The following is a 24,665-nucleotide window of genomic DNA, read 5'->3' on the forward strand; positions in this document are numbered from 1 at the left end:
ATGCTAAACTGTCAACACATATTTTCTCCATTTTTAAACCTTCTCTAAACCTCACATCTGTTCTCCCCCCCACCCCCCACTCTGGAACTGGGTATTGAAACCAGAGGCACCTTACCTCTGAGCTACATCCCCAGTCCTTTTGATTTTGAGACAGGTCTCACTCAGGTGCCCAGGCTGGCCTCACCTTATGGTCCTCCTGCTTCAGCCTTCTGAGTGGCTGGGATTACAGGCATAAGCCACATGACTAGCTCCCTACCCACCACACACTTTTTCTTTCTTTCTTTCATTTTAGAGATAATGGACATTGTTTAATTTCCTATTTATGGGTCAAAAGAATATTATTGTACCAGTGCTCCACTTTATACTTGGAAAGTAGCCCTTGCTGCTCTGCCACTGCAACTTAATTTTTAAATGGTCTTGTTTCTTTCTCTTCCTCTCTCCCTGCTCCTCCCTAATCTCTCCGGAAACAGGATTACCTTTCTTCCCCTTCCAAGGCAGATTTATCTGTCCTTGAGTTCACACCCACCATAGGAATGAAATAAACCAGACTTTGGGGATGGCACCAGAAGATCTCAGTAACGACTGCCTCCCACATTAACAAGTGAATTACAACTCCAGACTGAAAACACGCAGAATGTAGCCTTTGAGTCACCTTTTTGGATGTATGCTCTTTTATGAATTTTTTTTAGTCGTAGGTGGACACAATACCTCTATTTTATTTGTTCATCCTTATGTGGTGCTGGGCATTGAACCCAGTGCCTCGAGCATGCTAGAAAAGCACTCCACCACTAAGTCACAACCCCAGCCCCTGAGTCACCTCTTTCAAAGCCCCCTGTTCCTATGGATGGACAGAATCACAGCCCTGTGTTTCTTCTTTGCTAGCAAAGCAATAAACCTTCTTTTTCCTTTTTCTCAAAATCATGTCCTCATTATTGGATTGGCCTCAGGGAAAGGACTGAGCTTTTGGGCACATTATGACTGAGGATTTAGAGGAAGTGTGATGGTTCCTTTGAGTCCATGTGGGACTTGTCTAAATACAAGATTAAAATTTCATTTATCCTGGTCTTGGACTACTGCAAGAGTTTGAGTGTTCATTACTGTCAAAGAAAGAATTACTGTGTAATTCTGTGTCATCCCAAGTGGATGCCAAGAAGTAATTAGCTGTAAGCACTGAAACCTCCTGCCCCCACACAGCTTGACATGACCTATGAGTCTATGGTCTTCATTAGCAGAACTTTAATACTCCAGGAGATGCTTGCACAGTTGAATACCTTTATTTACATTCCAGGAAATTATCTGAAAAAGTTATCAAGGCCTTTTCTGTGTGTGTTTATTCGTGCTGCTGCTGACTGAAGCCAGGGCCTCGTACCTGCCAGGCAAGCGCTCTACCAGTGAGCTACACCCCCAGCCCATGAAGGAATTTTCAAAGTGAATGTTTTAATTTATATATATATATATTTAGTTGTAGTTGGACATGATACCTTTATTTTCTTTATTTTTATGTGGTACTGAGGATCGAACCCACGCCTCGCACATCCTAGGCGAGCGCTTTACCACTGAGCCACACCCCAGCCCCTAATTTCTATTTTTCTAATGGCTTGAAATATTTACTTTTTAATACATCATGAAACTAACACCCCCTAACATTACAAAGTAACATCCACTTTCACATGTTCTTTGATTTTGTGTGTGTGTGTGTGTGTGTGTATGTGCAATACGTGTGCAGCCCTGGGGTTTGAACCCATTAGCTGGTGCGTGCTAAATACACGTGTTATGCTGGAATTCGGGATCCCCAAAAGACCACCAGAGACCAAGATCGATGTAAACAGCAAAGAGGTGTTTATTGCGAGCTAGCTCGGTCCTCTGCGCGCACACAGCAACTAGTTACGCTGAGAGGCCCCAAGCCCAGGGTTTGCAGCAGTTTTATACATTCTTTGGAGAAGGCAGGGACTTCACATACATCATAGCATCTCTTAGCAAATCATCACACACCGCGGGAAAATCAAATAACAACTCTAAAACATGATTAGCACATTCACTGGCAGGAACAAGTTGGGTAGGGATGATTGGTTACTACAAAAGTGTTATTCATTTGAACTGATTGGTTTAAGCCAAGAGGGGTGTTCATGCTGAACTACATGGTTTCCCAACACGTTATCAACCACCATAAACTACTGGGAGGGTCATCTGGCATCCCAGGTATTTCCCTGTCTCATGCTGATTGGTGCCTGCTAGGGGGCTGCTATGGATCCCCACCTAGCCTGAGTCAGGGACACCTGGCGCAGCAGATCTCTCCTGTTATTTGTAGATAAACAACTTAGCAGGGTGGGAATGTGCCTAGGAGAGCTCTGTGGGTCTTACCAAGGACAAAGGTCATGTCCCTTCCTTGGACAGGCTTTGCTCTGAGATAGAGGCTGGTTTTTCACATGCTCTATCATTGATCTACCCCCAGCAATCTTTTTTTAAACAATGACAGTGTATATTTGTTTTTGTTGTAGTGGTGGGTGCTGGTGCTAGGGATCAAACCCAGGGCCTTACACTAACAGTTATTCTTTTTTGGGGGGGGGGGGGTGGAGTTTACTGGAGATTGAACTCAGGGGCACTCAACCCCTGAGCCACATCCCACATCCCCACCCCTATTTTGATTCTTATTTAGAGAGAGGGTCTCACTGAGTTGCTTAGGGCCTCGCTTATGCTGAGATTGGAGTTATTCTTATTTAGGGATTAAAGCCAGGGCCTCAGGGAAGTCATCCACCACTAACCTACACTCCCATATCACCACCACACCCAACCTTTTCATGTTTTTATTTTTTTTTTCCATTTTCATTTACATTTTGAGACAGGAACTGGTTAATTGCCCAGATTGGCCTTGAACTTGTGCTCCTCCAGCCTCAGCTTCCCAGTTGCTGGAATTACTAGCATGCACCACCACACCCAGTTTGACAGTTGCTATTTGAACAGTACTCTTTAATTTCCAAAACACTTTCCTCCAGCATTTTCTTATGACTATCTCTAAACATATAGGAAAGAAAAAAAGAATTGAAAGTGAACATTCATATACCTGTCATCTAGATTTTAAATTGACATTTTGTTATATTTGCAAAACACTTTTTATGGTTCAATTTTATTATCACTTTTTTATTTCACCTAATGACTAAGGTATGATTGTTTTATAGATAAGGAAACTGAGACTAGGAGTGTTTCAGACGTGCCTAAGAGCTCGTATCCGGGAGTTGTCAATTTATGCCAGCTGATTCATCCACACCCTCTGGGTGTCCTAGGTATTCAACGCAGGTCTGGAAAATAGTTTGAATATCCTTGGTGAGCCAAAGCTCCCAAGTCCATAAGGCAGGGGAATCAGCACAATCGTGGGAAAACCAACAAAATACATTTCTAAATCTAAAGTCATTCAACAATGAATACAGCCTTGCATTTTCCCCTCCTCCTCATTCCACTTCCATTCCTGGCTAGTCATCGTCAGCTGCCCACTCGACCTGAGATATTTCTCCCACCCACTTTCTTTCCAGTCCCATCCACCTGGTGCAGGTTCAGGATATCCCTTATCTCACTGGTCTCCTTCTCCTGCCTTTTTATGGACCAGAGAGAGACCCAACACTGCCCACATCCTTGGCGCTGCTGGCAAAACGATGGCTCACCTGAAGTCGTCTAGAGTCCTCTGCCCTCCACAATACCACAAATTCAAGTTTCTGTCTTCTCACGCCTTAGCTTCTATCTTACATAACTGAGGAGTGCCTTCCCCAATTACGCTCCAGCCTTTTTTGCTTTCCTCGTGTATAAATCACCGTGCTCCCCCTCCCCCAGTAAGTACCACAGGTGTGAATTCTCCACCTCCACGACACGACCCGCGCCATCGCCAACTCCTCTAGGAACCCTCCACAAATCGCGGGCCTCTAGCACCCATCTGTGGCACTGATCCTTTGGTTTAATTTCTCTGGTCGCCTCCTGCCTCCATGGCCCGAGGATAGAGAGCATCCTCGCGGAAAGGGGTCGAGGTTGCAGTCAGCGTCGCCCTCGCACACAGTCAGGGCTTTATTTCGTCTAACTCCACGCAGCCCGCCCCAGGGGTGTGCCCGAGCACGCGCGCGCACACACGGACGCTGCCTTCCACTCGGACACACACGTGTCCCTTGGGCCACAGCCCTGGAACCGTCTGGGATTCCCAGCCTATGGGTGCTTCCATTCCGGTCAGAGGGAGGGGTCGCGGGTTTGTTTAAACTCGCTGCAGCGGAGACTCGTCACTTTGGCCCTCCTGCAGCCGCCGCCCGGTGTCGCTGCTGAAGTCCCCCTTCCTCTGCAAACAGGACCGCCCCGGGCCAGGTGGCTGCAGCCCCGGCCGCGCCGCGCTCGGCCCCGAGCCCCCCCTCCGGCTCCCGCGTGGTGGCGCCCGCTTTGTCGGCGCGCGGCGCTCGCCGGTGGCGCTCCAGCCCTCGCCAGCCCGCGGCAGACGGAGCCGCCGCCGCCGCCGCTGTCGCCTCTTCGCGCCCCTCGGCCTCGGCTGCCCGGGACTTTCCCGGCCCCGGGAAGTGAGAAGCGGCTCGGGACCTCCGCCCGCAGCGGCCCGGCGCCTGAGCGACTCCCCGGCCTCGGCCCTCCCTCCAGGTCGGTCCTCGGGCGCGCGGAGCGGCCGCGGCGGTGGTGTGGTGGCGCCCGGCATGTTTCAGAGCCCGCGGCGGCTCTGCTCCGCCCTGCTGCAGAGGGACGCCCCCGGCCTGCGCCGCCCGCCCGCGCCCGGGCTGCGCCGCCACTCGCCCCCGCCCGCGATCGTCCCCCGGCCCGCGTCCCCCCGGCTCCTGGCGGCGGTCTCGGCGGCCTCGGGCGCCGCGAGGCCGTGTTCGCGGACAGGTGAGTGAGTGTCGCCGTCCCAGCGCGGCGGCTGCCTGGAGCCCGAATGAATGGAAGCTGGGGCTGCCGCGCGCCGGTCTGGCCCGGAGCCGCCCTCTCCCGCAGGGTCCGGCTCCCGGGCCTCTGCTCCTTCCCCGCGGCTTTCCCGGGGCCCGCGTCTGGTGAGAACTGGATCGCTGCTCGGGGTCCGCTGGACCCTGCGTGTGGGGCTTTCGCGTTTATCGCTTTTGACCTACCTGAAGTCTGTCCTTTCCAAGGCTACAATTTATTTCTGTTGGTCACACTTCTTATTGCACTACCTAGGAATATATATATATATATTTTTTTTAAACTGGGCGACACTTAACTTGATCTTGTGGCTGGCATGGCCTAGATGTTCTGAATTTCCTTAAAGTCGTGTTAACACCAGGTTGACTGGTGTTAACATTTATTGGATTTTTTTTTTTAAGCCTTCCACTCTTTGTTTTGTACTGGAGGTTTAACCCAGGCGCACTTTAGCATTGAACTACATCCCTAGTCTTCTATCCTTTGTCTTTTTTTGTTTGTTTTTGTTGTTGTTTGTTTTAATTGAAACAGGATCTCCCTAAATTGCTTAGGTTGAACTGGAACTTGCCGATCCTCCTGCCTCAGCCTCCCAGAGTCACTGAGATTACAGGCGTTTGCCACCACACCCATCTTGGGCCTTCCACTTTTAATACTTCTGTCATTCGGTGTCCTGTATACGTTAGTTTAGGTCTTAAAAAAAACTGATGCCCTCTGTTCACCAAGAGTGGTTCCACCCTCACCCCCACTACTGGGCATTGACCCTAGGGGTGCTGTACTACTGAGCTACAACCCCAGGCCTTTTTTATTTTGAGACAGGGTTCCCCCAAATTGCCCAGGCAGTCCTGCAGCTTGAAATTCTCTGAGTAGCTGGGATTACCTCCATCTGCCTCTGTACCTGGGCAAAATGTTAGGCTTCTGATATAGGTGTACTTAATGAAGTTTCTAAAAGATAAATAAATCCTTGATTTTATAGATAAAGATAAATCCAAGGATTTGGCAGGGCTCCTTTTGCGTGTGTTGTGCGCGGCATGTGTGCGGTGCTGGGGACGGAATGTGGTCTCACAGATGCCAGGCAAGCTTCCCTCCTGGAGCAACACCCACATCCCAGCCCATCCAGGTTGCTTCATGGTAGAGCTCCAGGATGCACAGGCCCTGCCTTCCATCCCTAGCACCAAAAGAAGAAAAGAAATGAAACCATTGTTGAGAGCTGAGCCTTGGGGAAGAAAGAGCTGTTCAGTGAGATGAAACACCTTTTTTTCTTATGGTTAAAGATTTGCAAATGGCACCAGGGTGCCAGGGGAGGAAAGTCCCTTTCAGCAGGGGTCATCCTTTTAGGCTTGTAGAAGTGGTTGGTCCATGAACCAGGCCTTGAAGCCTGGTTAGAATTGGAAGAGATTAATGTAAAGCATTTTGTTGCTGCAAAGCAGGAGCCAGAGGGGGGAGGCCTGAGCAAAGAGGCCCTTTGTAAAGTAGACAGTGCCCAGAACCTGCCTGCAGGTGCTTTTAGAAATGAGGAGGATGGAATATCCCTTGTAGAGCTACTAAATCAGAATGCTTAATAGGGGGCCCCTGGGTTTCCGTATTACTGAGGCAGATAATAATAAAACTCCAGTTTTGTGGGGATTTGGGGGGGGGTGAAGTGTTTTGTTTAATTGGGTTCTGGGAATTGAACCCAGGGCCTCATGCATGCTAAACAGATGATTGTTAAATGCTCCAAAGTTGCAAAATTTATACCCACAGGTAAGACAGGCTTTGAAGGAGCTAAAAGCTGTTCTGCCCTCCAGTCTTTTGTGCGGAGTGGTAATGAGTCCCAAGGTTTGGACCCATTTGATAATCAGTTCCTTTCCTAATTATGCCTTTGAGCAATTATCAGTTACTGGGGAGATGAACTGGGTGTGGCATGATGTGGGCCTGTAATCCCAGCTACTTGGGGGCTGAGGCAGGGGGGATCTCAAGTTCAAGACCCCGTGAGGCTGTGGATATAGCTCAGTTGGTAGAGTGCTTGCCTCTCATGCACAAGGTCCTGGGTTCAATCCCCAGCACCACACACACACACAAAAAAGTTCAAGACGAGTGTCAGCAACTTTAGTGACTCCTTGTTGGGGGGGGGGATATGGGAGTGATATTGTTCAGTGGTAGAGCACCCTGGACTCTACCTCAAAAAAGTTACTGGGAAAATGAAATCAGTCCCTTTTAAGTTTCAAGTGCTAGGTTTTTAGGATTTAAAGGGGAACTGGGAGATGATCTCAATGTTTTTCCTCAAGCCAAGACAGCAGCCCCCATAAAGAGGCTGCAGCTGCCACAGTTACTGCACTGGTTGAGCTGCAGTGGGCGCTGCCGTGGGATGTCAGTGCTGGCCCCCAGATCCCTCCTCAGATAATGAAGAGTTGGCTGGATTACCGCTCACCGCTGGAACACAATGCTTTTTTCTTGGTACAATTTTAAAAGCAAATACCAACTCTGTTGAGGAGGCGGCTTTATTTAGGAGGTCCCTTAACTATGTGAGTAAGCTGCTTATGAGAGAGAAGAAATGGGAAAGCTTGTAATTATCAAGCTTCTACAGACTAAATTGCTTTCCTTGTGGGAGAACTAAGGTATCATTTTCCTGTTGCACTTGGTGGTAGCAGTTTCAATACAGTGAACTGTGGGGGGCTCTTGAGTTAATAATCGTGGCTCTAGAACCATCTTCAGCCCACTTACATACAAACATTTGCACATTATTGAACTTTGTTTGCTGACTCCTAATGGTAGACGTCACCTGAAAAAGCAAATGAGATGAATTGATAGAGTATATCCACATTCTCCCTTGAACACCAGTAGACTTAAAAGGCCAACTGTTACTTTGTACCACATGGCTGATTGCAACAGGAATTGAGAAGACAAATCAGTGGGGAAATCTTTGCTTTGGGAGGAAGGGAGGGTACTTTGGAAGGGAGTACCTGGAAGGAGGTGGTAGATGAGGGGGCAGTGGGAAACATCTTTGGAAAAGAGGTACTTCCAGAACCATCTGGGTCATTTGTTAAAATACCGATTTGTGCTTCTGCACCTATCTGCTTGGATCAATTTCCTGAGAAAACTGGCAAATTGGTATATTTCACAAGTGTCCCAGGTGTTTCTGACAAGTTTGAGAAGCCATGAAGAGGATTCTGAAAAAGGGCTAGGATGGTGAGTTTGGGGGCCGAGGCAGTTCAGCAGACCCCTGAGCAATAGCATTTACCCCCAGGACAGAAAGGAAGGAGTTGGCAAATTTATGCAGTTCGTGAGAAGAAACTTGAGGCTGACATTGTCATCGAGGTAGATCCCTGGATAAATATGAGCAAGGTTTGTCTGTTCTGTTCACTAAAGAGTGAGGCAATTATCTTCTGGTTTCTTGGAAGGAGGGGTATGGAGAAGAAAGGAGACTCACAGCCTCAATATTTGTTGTTAGGAGTCCAATGAGTAATCAGACTTTATAGGGCCTTGATAGTTATTAAATAGTTATTATCGTACTTTAATAAACAGAACTTTGGAGGGCATTGTGCATTGATGTTGGTGATCGAACTAGGACTATTGTGAAAAGAGGAATTAAGAAATTTTGGATTTGTTCTGAGAACCCTGGCTGTCTTGTCTCTGCCTGGTGTCAGAGTAACACCTGAAACCTAGTTGGATTCAGAATGCTGGGGACTTGGGCAGGAGGGCCTAGGGAAAGAATGATTTTTTTTTTCCCCTTCTTCTATCAAACAAATGTAAGGCCCAGATCCTCTGAATTTTAATACCTGCAAGTGGAACCTGAACATCTCATTCTGACATACAGCCCAGGTAGGCAGCACAGGTGCACCAGCGAGGACTCATTTTGCTAAGTGCTTAGACTCCAGCCATACATTTCTTTCTCTTTCTTTCTTTCTTTCTTTCTTTCTTTCTTTCTTTCCTTCCTTCCTTCCTTCCTTCCTTCCTTCCTTCCTTCCTTCCTTCCTTCCTTCCTTCCTTCCTTTCTTTCTTTTTAATTTAGTACTAGGAATTGAACTCAGGGGCACTCAACCACTGAACCACATTCCCAACCCTATTTTGTATTTTCTTTAGAGACAGGGTCTCATTGAGTTGCTTAGTGCCTCACTGTTGCTGAGGTTGGCTTTGAACTCATGAACCTCCTGCCCCAGCTTCCCGAGCCACTGGGATTGCAGGTGTGCGCCATCATACCTTCCATGGAGGTACTCTTTAGATTAGTAATCAATATTTGGTTGGGGAAAGAGAAGAAGGAAGTGGGATTGGGCGAGCTTCTGCTGCCCATCTGTCTGTCTGTCTGTCTGCAAACGCACCAGGACTGTCAGTACCTGGTCCAGCACAAGCTACAATGTGAGTTATTTGCCAATTCTAATAATTCCTTGGATATATTATTTTTCTGTTTCCTTTTTATGCTTTGTTTTTATGGATGTGAACTCTCAACAACAAGAGTCTGCTGCATTTTATTTGTAAATAATTTCATGACTTGATGTTTTTTATTTTTTTTCCCAAAACTTACAGAAATTAACACAAACCAATAATGAAAATCTTTTGCCTCCAAAGTGTAAATATCACTGTGAGAACTGTCTATAGAAATTTGAAAGTTTTCTTATCCTTGGTATTCTAAAGTTTCATCCAAATAAATGTCTCAGCACCTGTTGAGCAGGTGCAGTCTTTAGCGCAGGGAACATTCCATTGTTTCTTGGACTGTTCTTACCACTATATTGCCTCTTGTTCTCATGTTCTTGATCCCCTGTTAGACTGTTGGCCTTATGGATCTCTCCCCCATGTCTCTTCATGTTTTTAATGCCTTTATCTTTATTTCATGACATTTTCTGAAATTTCCTGTTTTGCAGTCATTTTACATTTCTAGAGATTTTCTAGTTCTCCAGTAGCCCCCCTTTCATGGAAATCTGTTTTGTGTCTATAACAGGAGCTTTAAGTGCAAGTAGATGTCTACTTTTTTCTCCTTCCACCTCTCTGAAGAGCTGAGTGGGAAGAGGTCTGGTGAGTTGGCATCTGGCCTTCCCTGGAGAATGTATGAGGCAGCCTCCTGAGGACCTGACCTCTACCTTCCCTAAAGCAAGAAGGACTTCACTGCGTCCCACGGTCTAACCTCTTGCCTTTTGAAAAACAGAGCTCGGTGCCATGGCTCATGCTTGTATCCCAGCTACTCAGAGGCTGAGCCAGGAGGATCTCAAGTTCAAAGCCAGACTCCGCAACTTAGTGAGGCCTTAAGCAACTTAGCCAGACCCTGTCTCAAAATTAAAAAAATAAATAAATAAAAAGCGTTGGGGGTGTGGCTCAGTGGTTAAGTGCCTCTGGGTTCAATCCTTGGTACCAAAAAAATAAAAATAAATAAATATATGTATAGAAAGGGCTGGGGGTGTGGCTAAGTGTTGGAGCATCCCTGGGTCAGTCCCCAGGTGGTTGGTTGGTAGGTACCCTCAGGTCCACAGCAAGCTCTTGATATGGTCTGCTCTTGCAGATTGCTTCAGCCTTGGAAGCCTTTCTGTGGCACACCGCCCACTTTCCCTGGAGCCTTCTGTTTCTACCCAGCAGCCAAAGCCATCTTTCCCAGGCTCTGCCTGTGTGAGAGGGAAAGCTGTGGCCAGTGGCTGCTTCAGATTTCATTCTTGAATGGACTGCCTCACAGCTGGCCCTCGGCCTCTCCTGCCCCCCTGTGTGCAGATTTACCTTGAAGCCTCTCCAGGGCACCCTTGGAAGGGCCACCTTTGCCTTTTTAGCTCCTGCAGTTCCCTGCACTGTGGTTCCTCTGTGAACTCAGACCTGTCCCTGTCTTTCTGGAGCTCCTCCAAGTGTTTGGCTTCTTGACAGCATCCTTATTTTCCAATATCGCTTCTGGCTTTCTTAACTAAAATCCCAGATACTGACTGCTAGTGATGAAGATCGCTGGTGTTGGCCTGACTGTTCAGAGGATTATTCTGGAAAAGCCCAGCTTGCAGCAGTGGTTGGCTCCAGTCAGACCAGCTTTTCCTGGGGAGGGATTTCCTTTTCCTCAGAGATGTCCTTTAGGTGAGGCTGTCTCCACTGTCTCCACTGAAGGTATAGCTCAGCCTTTTCTGGAAAACACTCAGGCATCCTTGTCTAGCCTGTGACTGACGCCTGGTAAGAAAGGTCGCTTGCCTTGTTGGGCCGTGTATTTTTAGACACTCTGGGTGGATTCGTGACCTTCATTTGATATCTGGGTAATGCCAGGCGGGTCGTGACACTGCGTTGTACACTTTGTGCTGTACCAGCTGTGTGCTGTAATGACAATGACGTCTGACCGATGGAGGAGGTGGAACTTGACCTCTGTCTATTCCTGGCACGTAGGATAGGCGGCAGTGTGTGCCCGGCTGCTCCCTCACAGGCAGGCGCCACACGGTTGGAGATGGTGACAGGCAGCCATCCACGGTGCAGGTGCTCTCCACTGTCCGGGTCTGTAAAAGGCCCAGTAGGACACCTGGTTCTCAGGGTTGTTAGAAAAAGCAGTGAAAAGAATGTGGAAGTGGCCGTGGCACATTCTCTTAAATGTCAGTCGCCTGCTCATAAGTCCAGAAGACAAGCATCACTAAGCAGAAGAGGTGTAGCTGTCACCTAGCCGGTCCATCCTGCTCAACTCAATCTTCACAGCGTCTTCTGGGTGCTTGATCAGGATTGGAGTTCAAGTCACCAAGGGTGCGGGCCAGGTGTAAGAAAATGAGAGCCACCAAATTGTGCCCCATTGATTTGAACAACGGAGCTTGTATCTATATTAGTTCTATTTTAAATAAATATACTGTGCCAGGTATGGTGGTGTACACCTGTAATCAAGCTCAGCACCTGAGGAGACTGAGGCAGGAGGATCACAAATTCAAGGCCAGCCTTGGGAACTTAGCAAGACTCTGTCTCAGAATTTGAAAGGAATAAATATACCATGTAGTCAACATCCAAGCTGTTTTATGTTGCTGAATATTGTCTTCATTTTTGCTGGCTTGTCTTGAAGGTGGCCAAATTTATTCAGGAACCAGGTCTAATAAGCATAATGAAAACCAGCTACTTTAGTAGCTCTGAAGTTTCTGAGGCGGTTCCACACTTGGCCAGCAGATGGCACCATTGGATTGCTGCTTCAATGATGCCTTCCTGTGACGTTGGTTGGTGGCAGTTTTGGTGTATTGTGTACTTTATTCTTGAGGGTTTTCTTGGGCCCAAGGTTGATCAGCTTCGGCAGCTTCCCAGGTGTGTACCCAAGATAATTCTGCCTTTTGCTTATTCTTTGACTTTTAATCATTGTTTTTGCTGAGTTACCCTTTCAAGATAGTAAGCTCAAACTGAGAAAAATTATTCACCAACCAAACGGTTTGAACACAGCCTGGAACACACAGTCCCTTGTATCTAGAGGGACAAATCTGGGGAGGTGTCTGGTTCCTGCATGGTGTCAGGACTGCTTCAGATGGGTGGTGGGCCCCGGTCAGTTTGGGCTTGGACCTTTGTCATCCAGCATTATAATTATTGATGGGAAAGTGTTTTATTAAATCTTGGACGATTTCCTTGTGGTTACTACTCTAGGATTTTGTCATCTGCCTGGATTGCTTTAGAAGTGTGTGGTAAATGGTATCATTAAGGATGCATATATATATTTAAATATTTTAATGATTTGCCCATTTTTTAGGAAAGTAAGCAGATGACTAAATGTGAGAAGTTTATTTACTGTAGATTGATGTTGCTAATCTGAACATTCAAAATCCAAAAATGCTCTAAAATCTGAAACTTTGCAGGTTCTATTAACTATTACCAATACCTCACTTCTACTTTATTTCATTAGAATAAATATCTTTTCTTACTCTTATAATAGCCATTAAAGAATTGTTGGATACTTAAGATTTTTTTAGATTTTTTAAATACAGTAGTACAGATTGAATATATCTTTATCTGAAAGGCTTGGGACCATAGGTGTGATTCCCCAAAGGAAAAGTCTATACCTGGCCTCCTGTGATGAGTTGCAGTCAAAACACAGGCAGGCACATTGGAAATAGCCTGAAATTACCTTCAGGCTAGGTACATACAGTGTATATGAAACAAATGAGTCTTATGTTTGACTTGGTTCTATCCACAAAATATTTCATTATGTATATGCAAATATTCCAAAATTTTAAAAATCTGAAATTCAAAACATTCTGGTCCCAAGCCTTTCAGATAAAGATATATTCAATCTGTACTACTGTATTTAAGAAATCTAAAAAATCTTAAATATCCAAAATTCTTTAAAGGCCATTATAAGAGTAAGAAAAGCTATTTATTCTAATGAAATAAAGTAGAAGTGAGGTATTGGTAATAGTTAATAGTAGAAGGGATGAAAGTATCTAGTTCTAGCCATATATGAAAATATGCTTATAGAATTAGTGGCAAGGGGTGGGCTGCTTGCCACTAAGAATAGGTTTTCTGTTGTGATAGTGGTGCTTACACAGACCAGGCAAGTACTCTGCTACAGGCTCCACTCCCAGCCCTGAGATACAGCTGTTTTGATGTGTCTATTGCCTATGTAAATCCTATGTAAATCATATAACTTGGGTATGCATTGAGAACAATGGCTGATACTTTCTAGCAAAGTGGCAGAAACTCAATACATATGAGGTCAAATTCAAAATGCTTATTTCCAAATATAAAATTAGACCTAGAAGCCAGTCTGAGTACCAGATGAAGTTCAAAGGTTTTGGCTGCAATTTGGTATTTTTTGATACCTTAATTTCCATTTGGATGAATTTATTTGGCCTCAGGAAATAAGCTTTGAACATTGATCATTTCTGAATGTTTGAAGATTTTTTTTTTTTTTTTTTTTTTTTTGGTACCAGGATTGAGCTCAGGGGCACTCAACCACTGAGCCACATCCCCAGCCCTATTTTCTATTTTATTTAGAGACGGGGTCTCACTGAGTTGCTTAGTGCCTCACCTTTGCTGAGGCTGGCTCTGAATTCGCCATCCTCCTGTCTCAGCCTCCCAGGCCGCTAGGATTACAGGTGTGAGCCACCTGGCTTGAAGATCTTTTTATTAAAGTTCAGACAGGGAGCTCTTATTACGTCATACAGTTTCTGTAAAATGGCAAGAAATCTTGGAAATAGACATGTATTTGTGTGTGAAAGGAAATTTTTTAAATGCTTGATACTTACAAAAATGAATGGGACTTTTTGTGTGTTTAAAATTTTGGGCACGCTCTAGGCAAGTGCTCTACCCCAAGTGGTACCCCAGCCCCGTCCTAGGTGAATAAGCAGTGAGGATGGTTGTAGGGTTTTTCCCTCACTGGTTGTAGAGTGGACATTGTTAGAGTAGCTGCTTCCTGGGATTGCAGTCAAAGCAAGCAGAGTGAGCTTGATGCATATCCAGCATTCCATGGTCTTAAGGTGTTTTATAGTTCATTGTGCTGCTCTAACAGAACATTTGAGACTGGGTCATTTATAAAGGACAAATTTAGCCTATAATTCCAATGACTTGGGAGGCTGAGGCAGGAGGATTACAAATTCAAGGCCAGCCTATGCAACGTAGTAAGGCTCTAAGCAATTTAGTGAGAACTTGTATCAAAAACTAAAAAGGGCTGGAGATGTGGCTCAAAGGCAAATTGCCCCTGAGTTCAATTCCCAGTCCTTAAAAAAAAAAAAAAAAAAAACAAGCGACAGATTTATTTGTTATCTACTTATTCCTTCCATTTCCTCCAGGAAATGGGAAGTCCATGATTGAGGGACCAGCATCTTGCTGCATCAGCCCATGGTGAAAGGTGGAAGGGCAAGAGTAAGGGGCCGGAGGATGGGGTCGGAGATGAGCAGAAGGAGGGCCTGGACTCATTCCCTTCACAGTCCGTCCACTCTGGGCAATATCTGCATTAATCCATCCGTTTTCCCCAGCTTTACTGAAGACTATGTACTGACCATAAAATAACAATGTGATAGTTCAGTAATTTGTCGTGAATTTATATAGTCATGCAGCCACCACTATGGTCCAGGCTGGGAACACTTCTGTCCCCCAGATCCCTCAAGGCCAGCTGCGGCTCAGCCACGCATCCACGGATCTGCTTTCTCCCTGCAGAGTCAGGCCTCTGACACGACTTTCTTAGTGTGAGTTCCTGTCCCAGGGGTCCCTCCGTTGCTGTGTGGACCTGCTGCGCTTCACTGGCGCCCAGGGTGCTCACTGAGTTGTTTCCATTCAGGACATCATGAAGATTCCCCCTGCTGCGAACATGCATGAGCCATTCTTGGTGGGCACATATGTTCTCATTTGTCTGGAATAGATTCCTGGGACTGAAATTATCTGGTCATGTGCTAAACTGATGTGTAACTTTTTAAAATGATGCAAAACTGTTTCCAAAATGGCTGAGGCATTTGAAAACCGCCTGCCTGCAGCAGGAGGAGACTGTATCCTCCACACTCCACGTGGTCCCTTTGACTATGGCCATTTCAGCAGGTATGTGATGGTGTCTCCAAATAGTTCTGATTTGCAAGTCCATTAAGATCATGATTTGTAAATATGTTCTCAATCTGTGTCTTGTCACATTTTTAATTTTTATTTTTTTGGTGCTGGGGATGGAACCTAGTGATACATGCATATTAGGCAAGAGCTCTACCACTGAGCTACATCCCCAGCCTATTGAATTTTTTTTATTTTGAGATAGGTCTCTCCAGGTTGCTTGACCTTAAAATTGTGATCCTCCTGCCTCAGTCCCCTGAGATTCATGCACTACCATACCTTATCACTTTCTTAATGGTTTAAAGCAAAATGTTTTATCTTTTAATTGACTTATTTATTTATGGAACTGTGGCTTTAACTCAGTGGTGCTATACTACTGAGGTATAATTCTCATCCCTTTTTATTTGGAGATAGACTTTTGCTGAATTGCTCAGGCTGGCCTTGAATTTGCAATCTTTCTGTCTTAGCTTCCTGAGTCTCTGTACCTGGCTAATGTATTTTAATTTTAATGAAATCCTATGTATTTTTTTTTTTCTTTTACGGTTATACTCTTGGGACTCTGTTGAAGAACTCTTTGCCTAACACATTCACATCACAAAGATTTTCTCTGTGCTTTTTCTTGAAGTACAATTTGAGCTTTTACACTTGAGACTGGTCCGTTCTCCAGGTAAATTTTTCATATTGAAATTATTTTAGAAAAGTTGTGAAGGTACTGTGGAGAGTCCACATATCCCTGGCTCACTTTCCCAGAAGGTTGACATCTGACACGACAAAGTGCATTTGTCAGACTGAGAAGTGACCGGTACCTCACTGTCCACGTAGCTGCAGCCTTCGTGGTCTGGAGACCACAGTGCATTTAGACATTGGACTCCTGCTCTGTGACGGTCTCAGTCTTTCCTTGTTTTTCTTTTTTTTTTTTTTTTTTTTTAAATATTTATTTTTTAGTTCTCGGCGGACACAACATCTTTGTTGGTATGTGGTGCTGAGAATCGAACCCGGGCCGCACGCATGCCAGGCGAGCACGCTACCACTTGAGCCACATCCCCAGCCCTTTCCTTGTTTTTCAAGACCTTGACAGTTTAAAGAACACTGGTTGGTATTTTGAAGTGTCTTCAGCCAGAGTTTTCTGATGCTTTTCTCATGGTGAGGCTGGAGTTATGGGTTTGGCAGGGACAGATCACAGAGGTAAAGTGACAGTCATATCACATCAGGTTCTGCTAACATGATTCAGCCACTCATGATATTGACACTGATCATCTGGTCAACATGAAGTGTGCCAGAGCTCTCCTTTTGCCCCTCCCTGTGGGAGGCTGTCACCCCCACTGCTCCCACCCCCACTTCCTCAATCATCTTTATTCTGGGCTCATCCACAGGTCACCCTTGGGGTTATAATCTAACCCTGAATTGTTCTGCTCCAACTGTTCCTGCTTTGACCACTGAGAACTCTCAGGCTGCATCCTTGTCTGGCTCATCTTTATTTTTCCTATCCTAGTCTTTTTTTTTTTTTTTTTTTTTTGGACTGAGCCATATCCCCAGCCCTTTTCATTTTTTATTTTGAGACAGGATCTCACTAAGTAGCTAGGGCCTGGCCTTGAACTTGTGATCCTCCTGCTTCAGCCTCCCAAGTTGCTGGGATAACAGGCATGTACCACTGTATCCGGCTGCCCTAGTCATTTCTCCAAGGAGCCAGATTCTGTTTGTCTTTGAGAATGGTATTAGAAACCAAGATCTGGGCACAGGGTGTGCTTGCTGCCACTGGGTGCTCACTCTCAGGAAATGGAACCAGGAAATGCACATGTACACACAAAGCCGTACATGCACACCATAATTATTTCTATGTGTAAACATGACTTCCTACTGATGTCTCTTACTCTAGCGCAGTACCAAGTGGTTCATTCTAGCCTTCCCTCCATTGCCTAGAACTCCTCTCTGTGGCAGACCGACTTCTGACAACCCAAACATTTACCTGTTATCCATTTACCTGTTTGTTCACCATCCCCAGAGTAGGTGTAAAGCAGTTCCAGGGTTGTTACTACCTCCCTCCCCCACCAGAAACAGCTTTACCACTGAAGTACTGCGCTCCGTACTCCGTTTAGTTTCCCATTCAAACACTGTTTCCAAGGTTTCTGAGCTCACAACTCCTCTTTCCCTGAATTACTTTGGCAAGGTGTCCATATATCTGCAATATCATTAGATTCCTTCATCGGGGTCTTCATTTCCTTGAACCTCCTGGTTTATATTTTTGCATCCATTAGAGTTTATTCTTTGCAGTGGCTTCTTCTGTGGGCTTGGGACATGCACCGAGTCAACATCCACCACGCTGTTCCTACTCAGAGCAGTTTTCTCACCTAAACATTCCCCTGCACATGGCCTCTGAAGCCAACCACCCCTCCCTCCTTAGCCCCTGCCACCACCCATCTGCCTTCCTTCCCTTGGACTTTTCCAGGACACCATGAATGAATCACACAACATGTGGCTTTTTTGGATCTAGCTTTTTTCACTTACAGAATGCATTTAAGATTCACCATGTTCTTGAGTCGACAGCTGTTCCTTTGTGTCTCTGTAGTGTTTCATTTTATGGATCTCCTGTAGTTTATCTGTTCACATGCTGAAGGGCATCTTGGTTGTTTCCAGTTTTGGGCAGTTGTGAATAAAGGTTGTGAACATTTGCATATGGATTTATATGTGAATGTTCATTTTCACTTAATTTTGGTAAATACACAGGGGTGTGAGTTTGGGACTATATGGAAAATCTTTTTAATTTATCAAACAAAAACCTGCCAAACTGTCTACTTTAGTGACTGTACATGGGAAATAATAAATAGGAATTTGTGTAGGATTGGTCATATTTATTATTTTGTTATTTTTATTGGCACATTACCATATATAAAATGGTGGAATTTGTTGTTACACATTCAGGCCCCAGTACCTTACCTTTCCTTTCCTACCTCCCTCCCCCAGTTCCCTTCCTCTCTTCTAATGTTCTCCCTCTCCCCCGCCTTTTTTTTTTTTTTTTTTGTACTGGGGATGGGATCCAGGGGTGCTTAGCCACTGAGCCACATCCCCAGTCCTTTTTTTTTTTTAAAGACAGGATCTCACTAAGTCCTTAGGGTCTTACTAAGTTGCTGAGGCTGGCTTTGAATTACAATCCTCCTGCCTCAGCCTCCTGAGTTGCTGGGATTACAGGTGTGCACCACCAAACCTGGCAGTCTCTCTTCTGTTTTCACAAGATCCCACTCTCACTACTTTTCCCCTTTTTTCTAACTTCCACATGCAAGAGGAAACACAACCCTTGACTTTCTGAGTGGCTTATTCTGTTTAGCATAATATTCTCAAGTTCCATCTGTTTTCCTGCAATGACATAATTTTACTCTTCTTTGTGTCTGAGTAAAACTCCATTTGTACATATACCACACTTTATTTATCTATTCTTTTTAAAAAATTTTTTAGTTGTAGATGGATACAATATCTTTATTTATGTGGTGCTAAGGATTGAACCCAGTGTCCCACGCATGCAAGGCAAGTGCTCTACCACTGACCCACAACCCCAGCCCCTATTCATCTTTTGACTAACACCTAAGCTGGTTTTTATTTTTTAACTCTTTTATCAAATTCACACAGTGAAGCCATCAGCATTTGGGCTTTTCTGTGTGGAAGATTCTAACTTACTGATGCAACACCTTCCCTGCCCTACTTAAACTACTCCCGTAGAACTGGGGTGGAGGAAATGGGAGCCGCCCTGGGCACAACTGTCAGACTGTCTCTGTTCTTACCTCTTCAATAACCTTCATGAGTTTTTACTTGTCTTTTGGTCAATGGCCAGAGCCCTGAAATAACTTTTTTCTCCCAAGACTGAAAAATTGTTACTTGATAAAGCTTTTGAATTTAATAAAGAAATTGTAATAATTTGTACATACTAATTCAAAATATTTTCAGTAAGCACCAAATAGAACAGATTCCAATCCTTCCATTCAAACACCTGTATTATTGAAAGATGAACCCAAATTAACCAATTTATTTGTGTTTTTAATCAAGAAATCTAAGATTACCAATCAGATGCTAATTCACATGAAATGACCAGGCTAAACCCCTGTGGTGACCAAGAGCTGCATCCTAAAGGTCCGTTTGACCGGTGCATTCCGAGGGGGTTCCTTCAGGCTGGTAATAACAGGTCCACGTGCCAGATGCCACCCACAGAGCACGGGGCAAAGGGAGCAGTGGGTATCACGTACGATGAGCACGAGTGCCGTGAGAAATGTGTGGTCCCATGGTCAAGGGGACGATGCCCAATGCCCGTGGGCCGACAAGGCAGGAGGGGCCAGGAGCAGGTGCAGGTCACTAAGCCCCAAATAGAAGCAGGCAAGACTGGGAAGAGATTTTGAAGTCCAGATCCCTGCGCATGAGTGGGAAGGGCATCGGAGCCTCGTGGACCGGGTGGCACCAAGGCCAGAACAGGAGCTGAGCGGAAAGCAGAGCCTCGGGAGAGGGAACAAAGGAGCCACCAGACCGCGACTGTTCAGGGGACAGTGGAGTGTTTGTATTTTGCAAAGGGTGTAATCCAGTAAGAAACCGCAGAACAGGATAACTCTCCAAGAGGACAGCATCTTCCCCAGCGCAGGGCGGGGACTCGGTGTGGCTCTGGGGCTGAGCTCTGTAGTACGCGCGCCCTGGTCCCTGAGAATCAAGTCCACGAGTAAGAATCTTCCTTATGGAAACTGTCTGCTCCAAAAAGCAAAACAACCAACACAAGCAAACCAAACTCAGAAGTAAAAAAGACGTCGGTGTAAGCTTGACCCCTCGCACTGTGTCCCAGCTGTCACAGAGGGAGACAGGCTCCGCCATTACTTACCCTGATTACTGCAGAGTATTACAACATGTAGCATCTCATGCTCCTAATGCAGCTCCCCAATGTAAACTTACCCAAATTAAGCCAGTACCACCTCAAGGACCAACTATAATGTTGCTACACTACCCCAGCATAGTTTGACCCTTTTATGGGGGCTTTACAAAATATCCACACTACAATCATCCCCCAGAGGTTCCTCTTCTTGAAGTAGTTCAGTGGGGGAGTATCTTGTTTTTGTTTTTTGAGATAGAGTCGTGCAAAGTTGCTTAGGACCTCCCTAAGTTGCAGAGACTGAACTTGAACTTGTGATCCTCTCACCTCAGCCTCCCCAGCTGCTGGGATTAAAGGCATGTACCATGTGCCCACAATTCAAAGGAAGTAGCAAATTTACAAATTTTTCTGCATTACCATGGATGGGCAGTTATCATAAAAGGCCTATAAACAAATTCCTATCCCCTGATTCTCAGATGATCGTAATTTTCCCCTCAGATCATAAATTCTACAACTGGAAGCATAAAAAGGAGGGAGCTGTACAAAAATTACAATTTTAAAAACAAGGCAAAAATAGTAAAAATCTGTCATCACACTAAGAGTTTAAACTTGGCTAAAGACAAAAATCTCGGTTTACCAAATTTATAGGCAGTTTATAAACTTAAGAAATTGCCAGCTTGGGGCTGGGGATGTGGCTCAAGAGGTGGCGCTCTCGCCTGGCATGCGTGCAGGTTCGATCCTCAGCACCACATACAAAGATGCTGTGTCCTCCGAAAACTAAAAAATAAATATTAAAATTCTCTCTCTCTCTCTCTCTCTTAAAAAAAAAAAAAAGAAGAAATTGCCAGTTCAAAAATAAAGTAAACATTTTAGGTGAGAACATTGAACTCACAGAAACTGATTATTCTGTAGCAAAGAGTTCTTCCAAAATGCTGCGCCTGCTAAGGACAGTGTGGCAGAACTTGGCAGAGGATACCATGCAGACCAGACTGCTGGGGCCTGCTTCTGCTTACAGGGGTAAGGGCAGATGCCTGCTCCCAGGTAGGCTGAGGCGCCCTAGGAATTTCAGCTGCTTTTTGTGCTGTGACTCGTTGATGACTTCTCAGTCCCTGCTTCAAGTGCCCTGGCTTTCTCACGTGCTCTGGTTTCTACACAGATAACTGCAATCTTTTTTGTATAGAAAAAATATTCTGCCCGTCTTAGCAACATCCAGAAACTTCTAGATACACTGATTGGTGTTGGGAATGTAGCTCAGTGATAAAACACTTGCCTAGCATCTGCAAGGTAGGGGTTCAGGTCCTAGCACTGTCCCCACCTGTACTCCCCAGATTGAACACATGGAGGAGCAGCAGTTTGAGTCTTTCTGTTCAGCACCATTGCCATCCTGACACACCAGGCCCCAGTGGCTGCCCAGGCCCCAGCAGAGCTGCCATTTCTAGAATTGAAGTGACTCGTTTTGATAATTTGTCCAAGTTTTTTTTTTTTTTTTTTTTTTTTTAAGAGAGAGTGAGAGAGGAGAGAGAGAGAGAGAGAGAGAGAGAGAGAGAGAGAGAGAGAGAGAGAGAGAGAATTTTTAATATTTATTTTTTAGTTCTCGGCGGACACAACATCTTTGTTGGTATGTGGTGCTGAGGATCGAACCTGGGCCGCATGCATGCCAGGCGAGCGCGCTACCGCTTGAGCCACATCCCCAGCCCTGTCCAAGTTTTTGTAGTTGCTTTGGGGGAGGGAATTTGTCATCTCCCTCAAGCCATCATAGGAGTCAAAAGCCCCCTGCCCCTGGCTCTTCCTTCTAGTGCTGCAGTAGCAAGCAGATGTGGTATAATAGCTGCCAATTCTAAAAAATAACCTTGCCACTACTCCATTTCTCTCCTTTTTAGGTATAATTCCTTTAAAATAACTTCTCTGCACTGTCTTACATAGTCTTCTCCCCATAACTCCACCAAAGTAAAAAATTGCTATTGTTAATGTCACCAGAGTCCCCAGTGTTTCTGGAGTTTTTCCAGTGTTTTTGGTTCTCCATCATTTTCCTTGAACTGTCAGTAGCATTTGATGCAGGTGGTAACTTTCTCTTGGATAAACTGGTCTTTATTTGGTTCCAAGAAAATCATGCTTCTAATTTTTTCTCCTTCTCTGGCCATGTCATCATTGCCTTTGCAGATTTTTACACTAACCCTCTGTTCCAGAACTCAGTCCTTTGGCATCCTTCCCCTCTCCCTCCCTCCTTGTGTCTGTCTGTCTCTCTCTCTCTCTCTCTCTCTCTCATACTAGGGATTTAACTCAGGGGCATATCCCCAGTCCCAAAATATTTTGTATTTTATTAGGGTCTCACTGAGTTGCTTAGGACCTTGCTAACTTGCTGAGGTTGGCTTTGAACTCACAATCCTCCTGTCTCAGCCTCCCAAGCTGCTGGGATTATAGGCATGTGCCACCACACCCAGCTGGCCTCCTTTCTCTTAAATGCACTTTAGGACTGGCGTGTAGCCCAGTGGTAGAGCACTTGCCTAGCATTCATGAGGCCCTGGGTTCCATCCCAGGACCACAAAACAAACAAAACCCACTATCAAAAATAAGTAAAATGATCCACTTGGGTCAGCCAGAACATGTGTCGGTGGCTCATGGTTCATGCTCCACCATGGTGCTGCGCTGCCACCCTCTTGGTTTAGGTGATGCCCCTTAACGAGGCCCTCCCCATCTGCGCCTCGGTTGACCAGTCCTGGTGGCACTCTGGTTACTTTGTCTTGTGCTTGGCAGGGTGGCTGCCTGTGCCACTGGCTGACCTCTGGAGTTGGTAGGCCTTAGGGCCCCAGAGGCTGAGGCTGGCTTTGAACTTGCAGACCTGGGCCACGTTGCCTGGCTGACCTCCCCTCCTGATTGGCTGTGCTAACCCTCCTCCTCAGATTGCCCAGGTGCCCCCTCTGAGCTCCTGCCTGCTCTTCCTCTGCCAGGGCTCTTGCACCAGGAGGCCACTTCCTTACAGTCTCTGTTCTCTGCTCAAATGCCAGCTTTGGTTGAGGCCTCCAAGGGCATAGAATGTAAAATGGCACTGCTCCGTCCACTAGGGTTCCCTATCCTTTCTCCTTCTTTTTCTCCATATGACAAATTACATATGGTCAGAGGGGAGACGAGAGGGGGAGAGATTTTATTTGATCTTTTGAAAAAATCATGCAGGGTTATTGTCAGCTTTTCATCTCTTAATATGGTATTGTCTCTCCCCACTAGGACACAGCTCAGTGAGGACAGAGAGTTCGGTCTGTTTTGTTCACTAATGTGTCTTCAGGAGGCTGGAGTAGTGTGTCACACAGTGGTCATTGAAATATTTGAAAAAAGTGAGTGCAATTAGTAAGGCACGGATGGGGGTGGCTGCGGTTGGCCGGCAGAGCACTGATATGCATGGGCCTGCGCAGGTCCCCTGTCTTCATCTGCTTCCTTGAAGCCTTGTCCTGGTTACTCTTCACCATCCTAATTGCTTTAGCCTTATCGTTCTGGCCATCTGAAGAGTTGCATTTTTCTTCTTTCATTAGATCAGAGATGATGCCCGTTCACCACTTATTAACTTCGTGGAGGAAAAGATTAGCACGAGTTTTATTGGCATGGCGTGCCCTTCCCAGAACGCAGGGAGTAAGAACGTAAAATTACCCCTCATGCTGCCTGGAGATGATCCTCAAGGACTGTGGCATTAGATTAGATTAAGATTGGACAGTGGCTGAAAGACTAGGGTTGAACTGCCCGGTGCAGGGAGCGCAGCCTGGCCCTGAGCAGACCTTCCAGGAGGCTGCATGAGGACCGTCTGTCTCGTCTTCATAACATGCTCATCATGCAACAGGTCAGTCCAGTAATCAGCTGCCCTCAGCCTCTGAGTGGCCGGGATCTCAGGTGTGCATCATGGCATCAGGCCCTTTTTTTTTTTGGTAAGAGGATACTGGGGTTGGACTCAGCACTTAACCACTGAGCCACATCCCCAGCCCTTATTTTTAAATTTTGAGACAGGATCTGCCTATGCTGCTGAGGCTGGCTTTGTACTTGCAGTCCTCCTGCCCCACCCTTCCTAGTTGCTGGGATTGCAGGAGTGTGCCACCGCACCCATGCAGCAAAACTTTCTGAAGACAAACTCGGGGCATTATTTCATACCTGAGTGGTAGAATCACACCCAAGAGAAGTTGTCCATTCTGGGTCACAATATGATGGGAACAATAGTCACTCAGGATGAAACATAGAAAGATGTCTCTGATGCCTGTCATGAAGATGGTATATGAAGAGCCCACAAACAGATTTGAAATGTTTCCATCTGTTCTCGATGCATTTCCCATGCAGTCCTCCTGGGACTGGACTGGACTCCATCTTTGTCTGTCCCATAGAGGCCTTAATACTTGGTCAGGCTGCTGTGTGTTCTTCATGTTTTGATTCATCTCAAACTTTGTCTTTGAGGTAGATTTGATTTTTGAAAACCACTAGAAGGTCTTCCAGAGGCCGCATCACAAATAGGTGGGTTGAGCAGACTTAA

General features: G+C 45.7%; 1 protein-coding gene and 1 non-coding gene across 7 annotated transcripts in view; both read left to right on the forward strand.

Moving 5' to 3' along the window:
• Positions 1-4,455: 4,455 nt before the first annotated feature.
• The window catches only part of Noct (nocturnin), a 29,047-nt gene continuing 8,837 nt past the window's right edge, over positions 4,456-24,665 (forward strand). The window contains exon 1 of one of the 6 annotated variants that reach the window (XM_026386178.2): positions 4,456-4,863. In XM_026386178.2, coding sequence (XP_026241963.2) covers positions 4,674-4,863 — 190 coding nt within the window. In that variant the 5' untranslated portion in view covers positions 4,456-4,673. Of the gene's footprint in view, positions 4,864-10,997; positions 11,017-11,997; positions 12,109-15,067; positions 15,322-15,972; positions 15,992-24,665 lie in introns of those variants that run through there. The other 5 variants (XM_077803213.1, XM_026386181.2, XM_026386180.2 and 2 more) reach the window with 5 other exon arrangements.
• On the forward strand, positions 6,883-6,956 carry Trnae-cuc (transfer RNA glutamic acid (anticodon CUC)). Its single transcript has one exon. It is a non-coding gene; the product is annotated as a tRNA-Glu (tRNA).

The sequence above is a fragment of the Urocitellus parryii genome, chromosome 10, assembly GCF_045843805.1.
Source record: "Urocitellus parryii isolate mUroPar1 chromosome 10, mUroPar1.hap1, whole genome shotgun sequence".
NCBI lineage: Eukaryota > Metazoa > Chordata > Mammalia > Rodentia > Sciuridae > Urocitellus > Urocitellus parryii.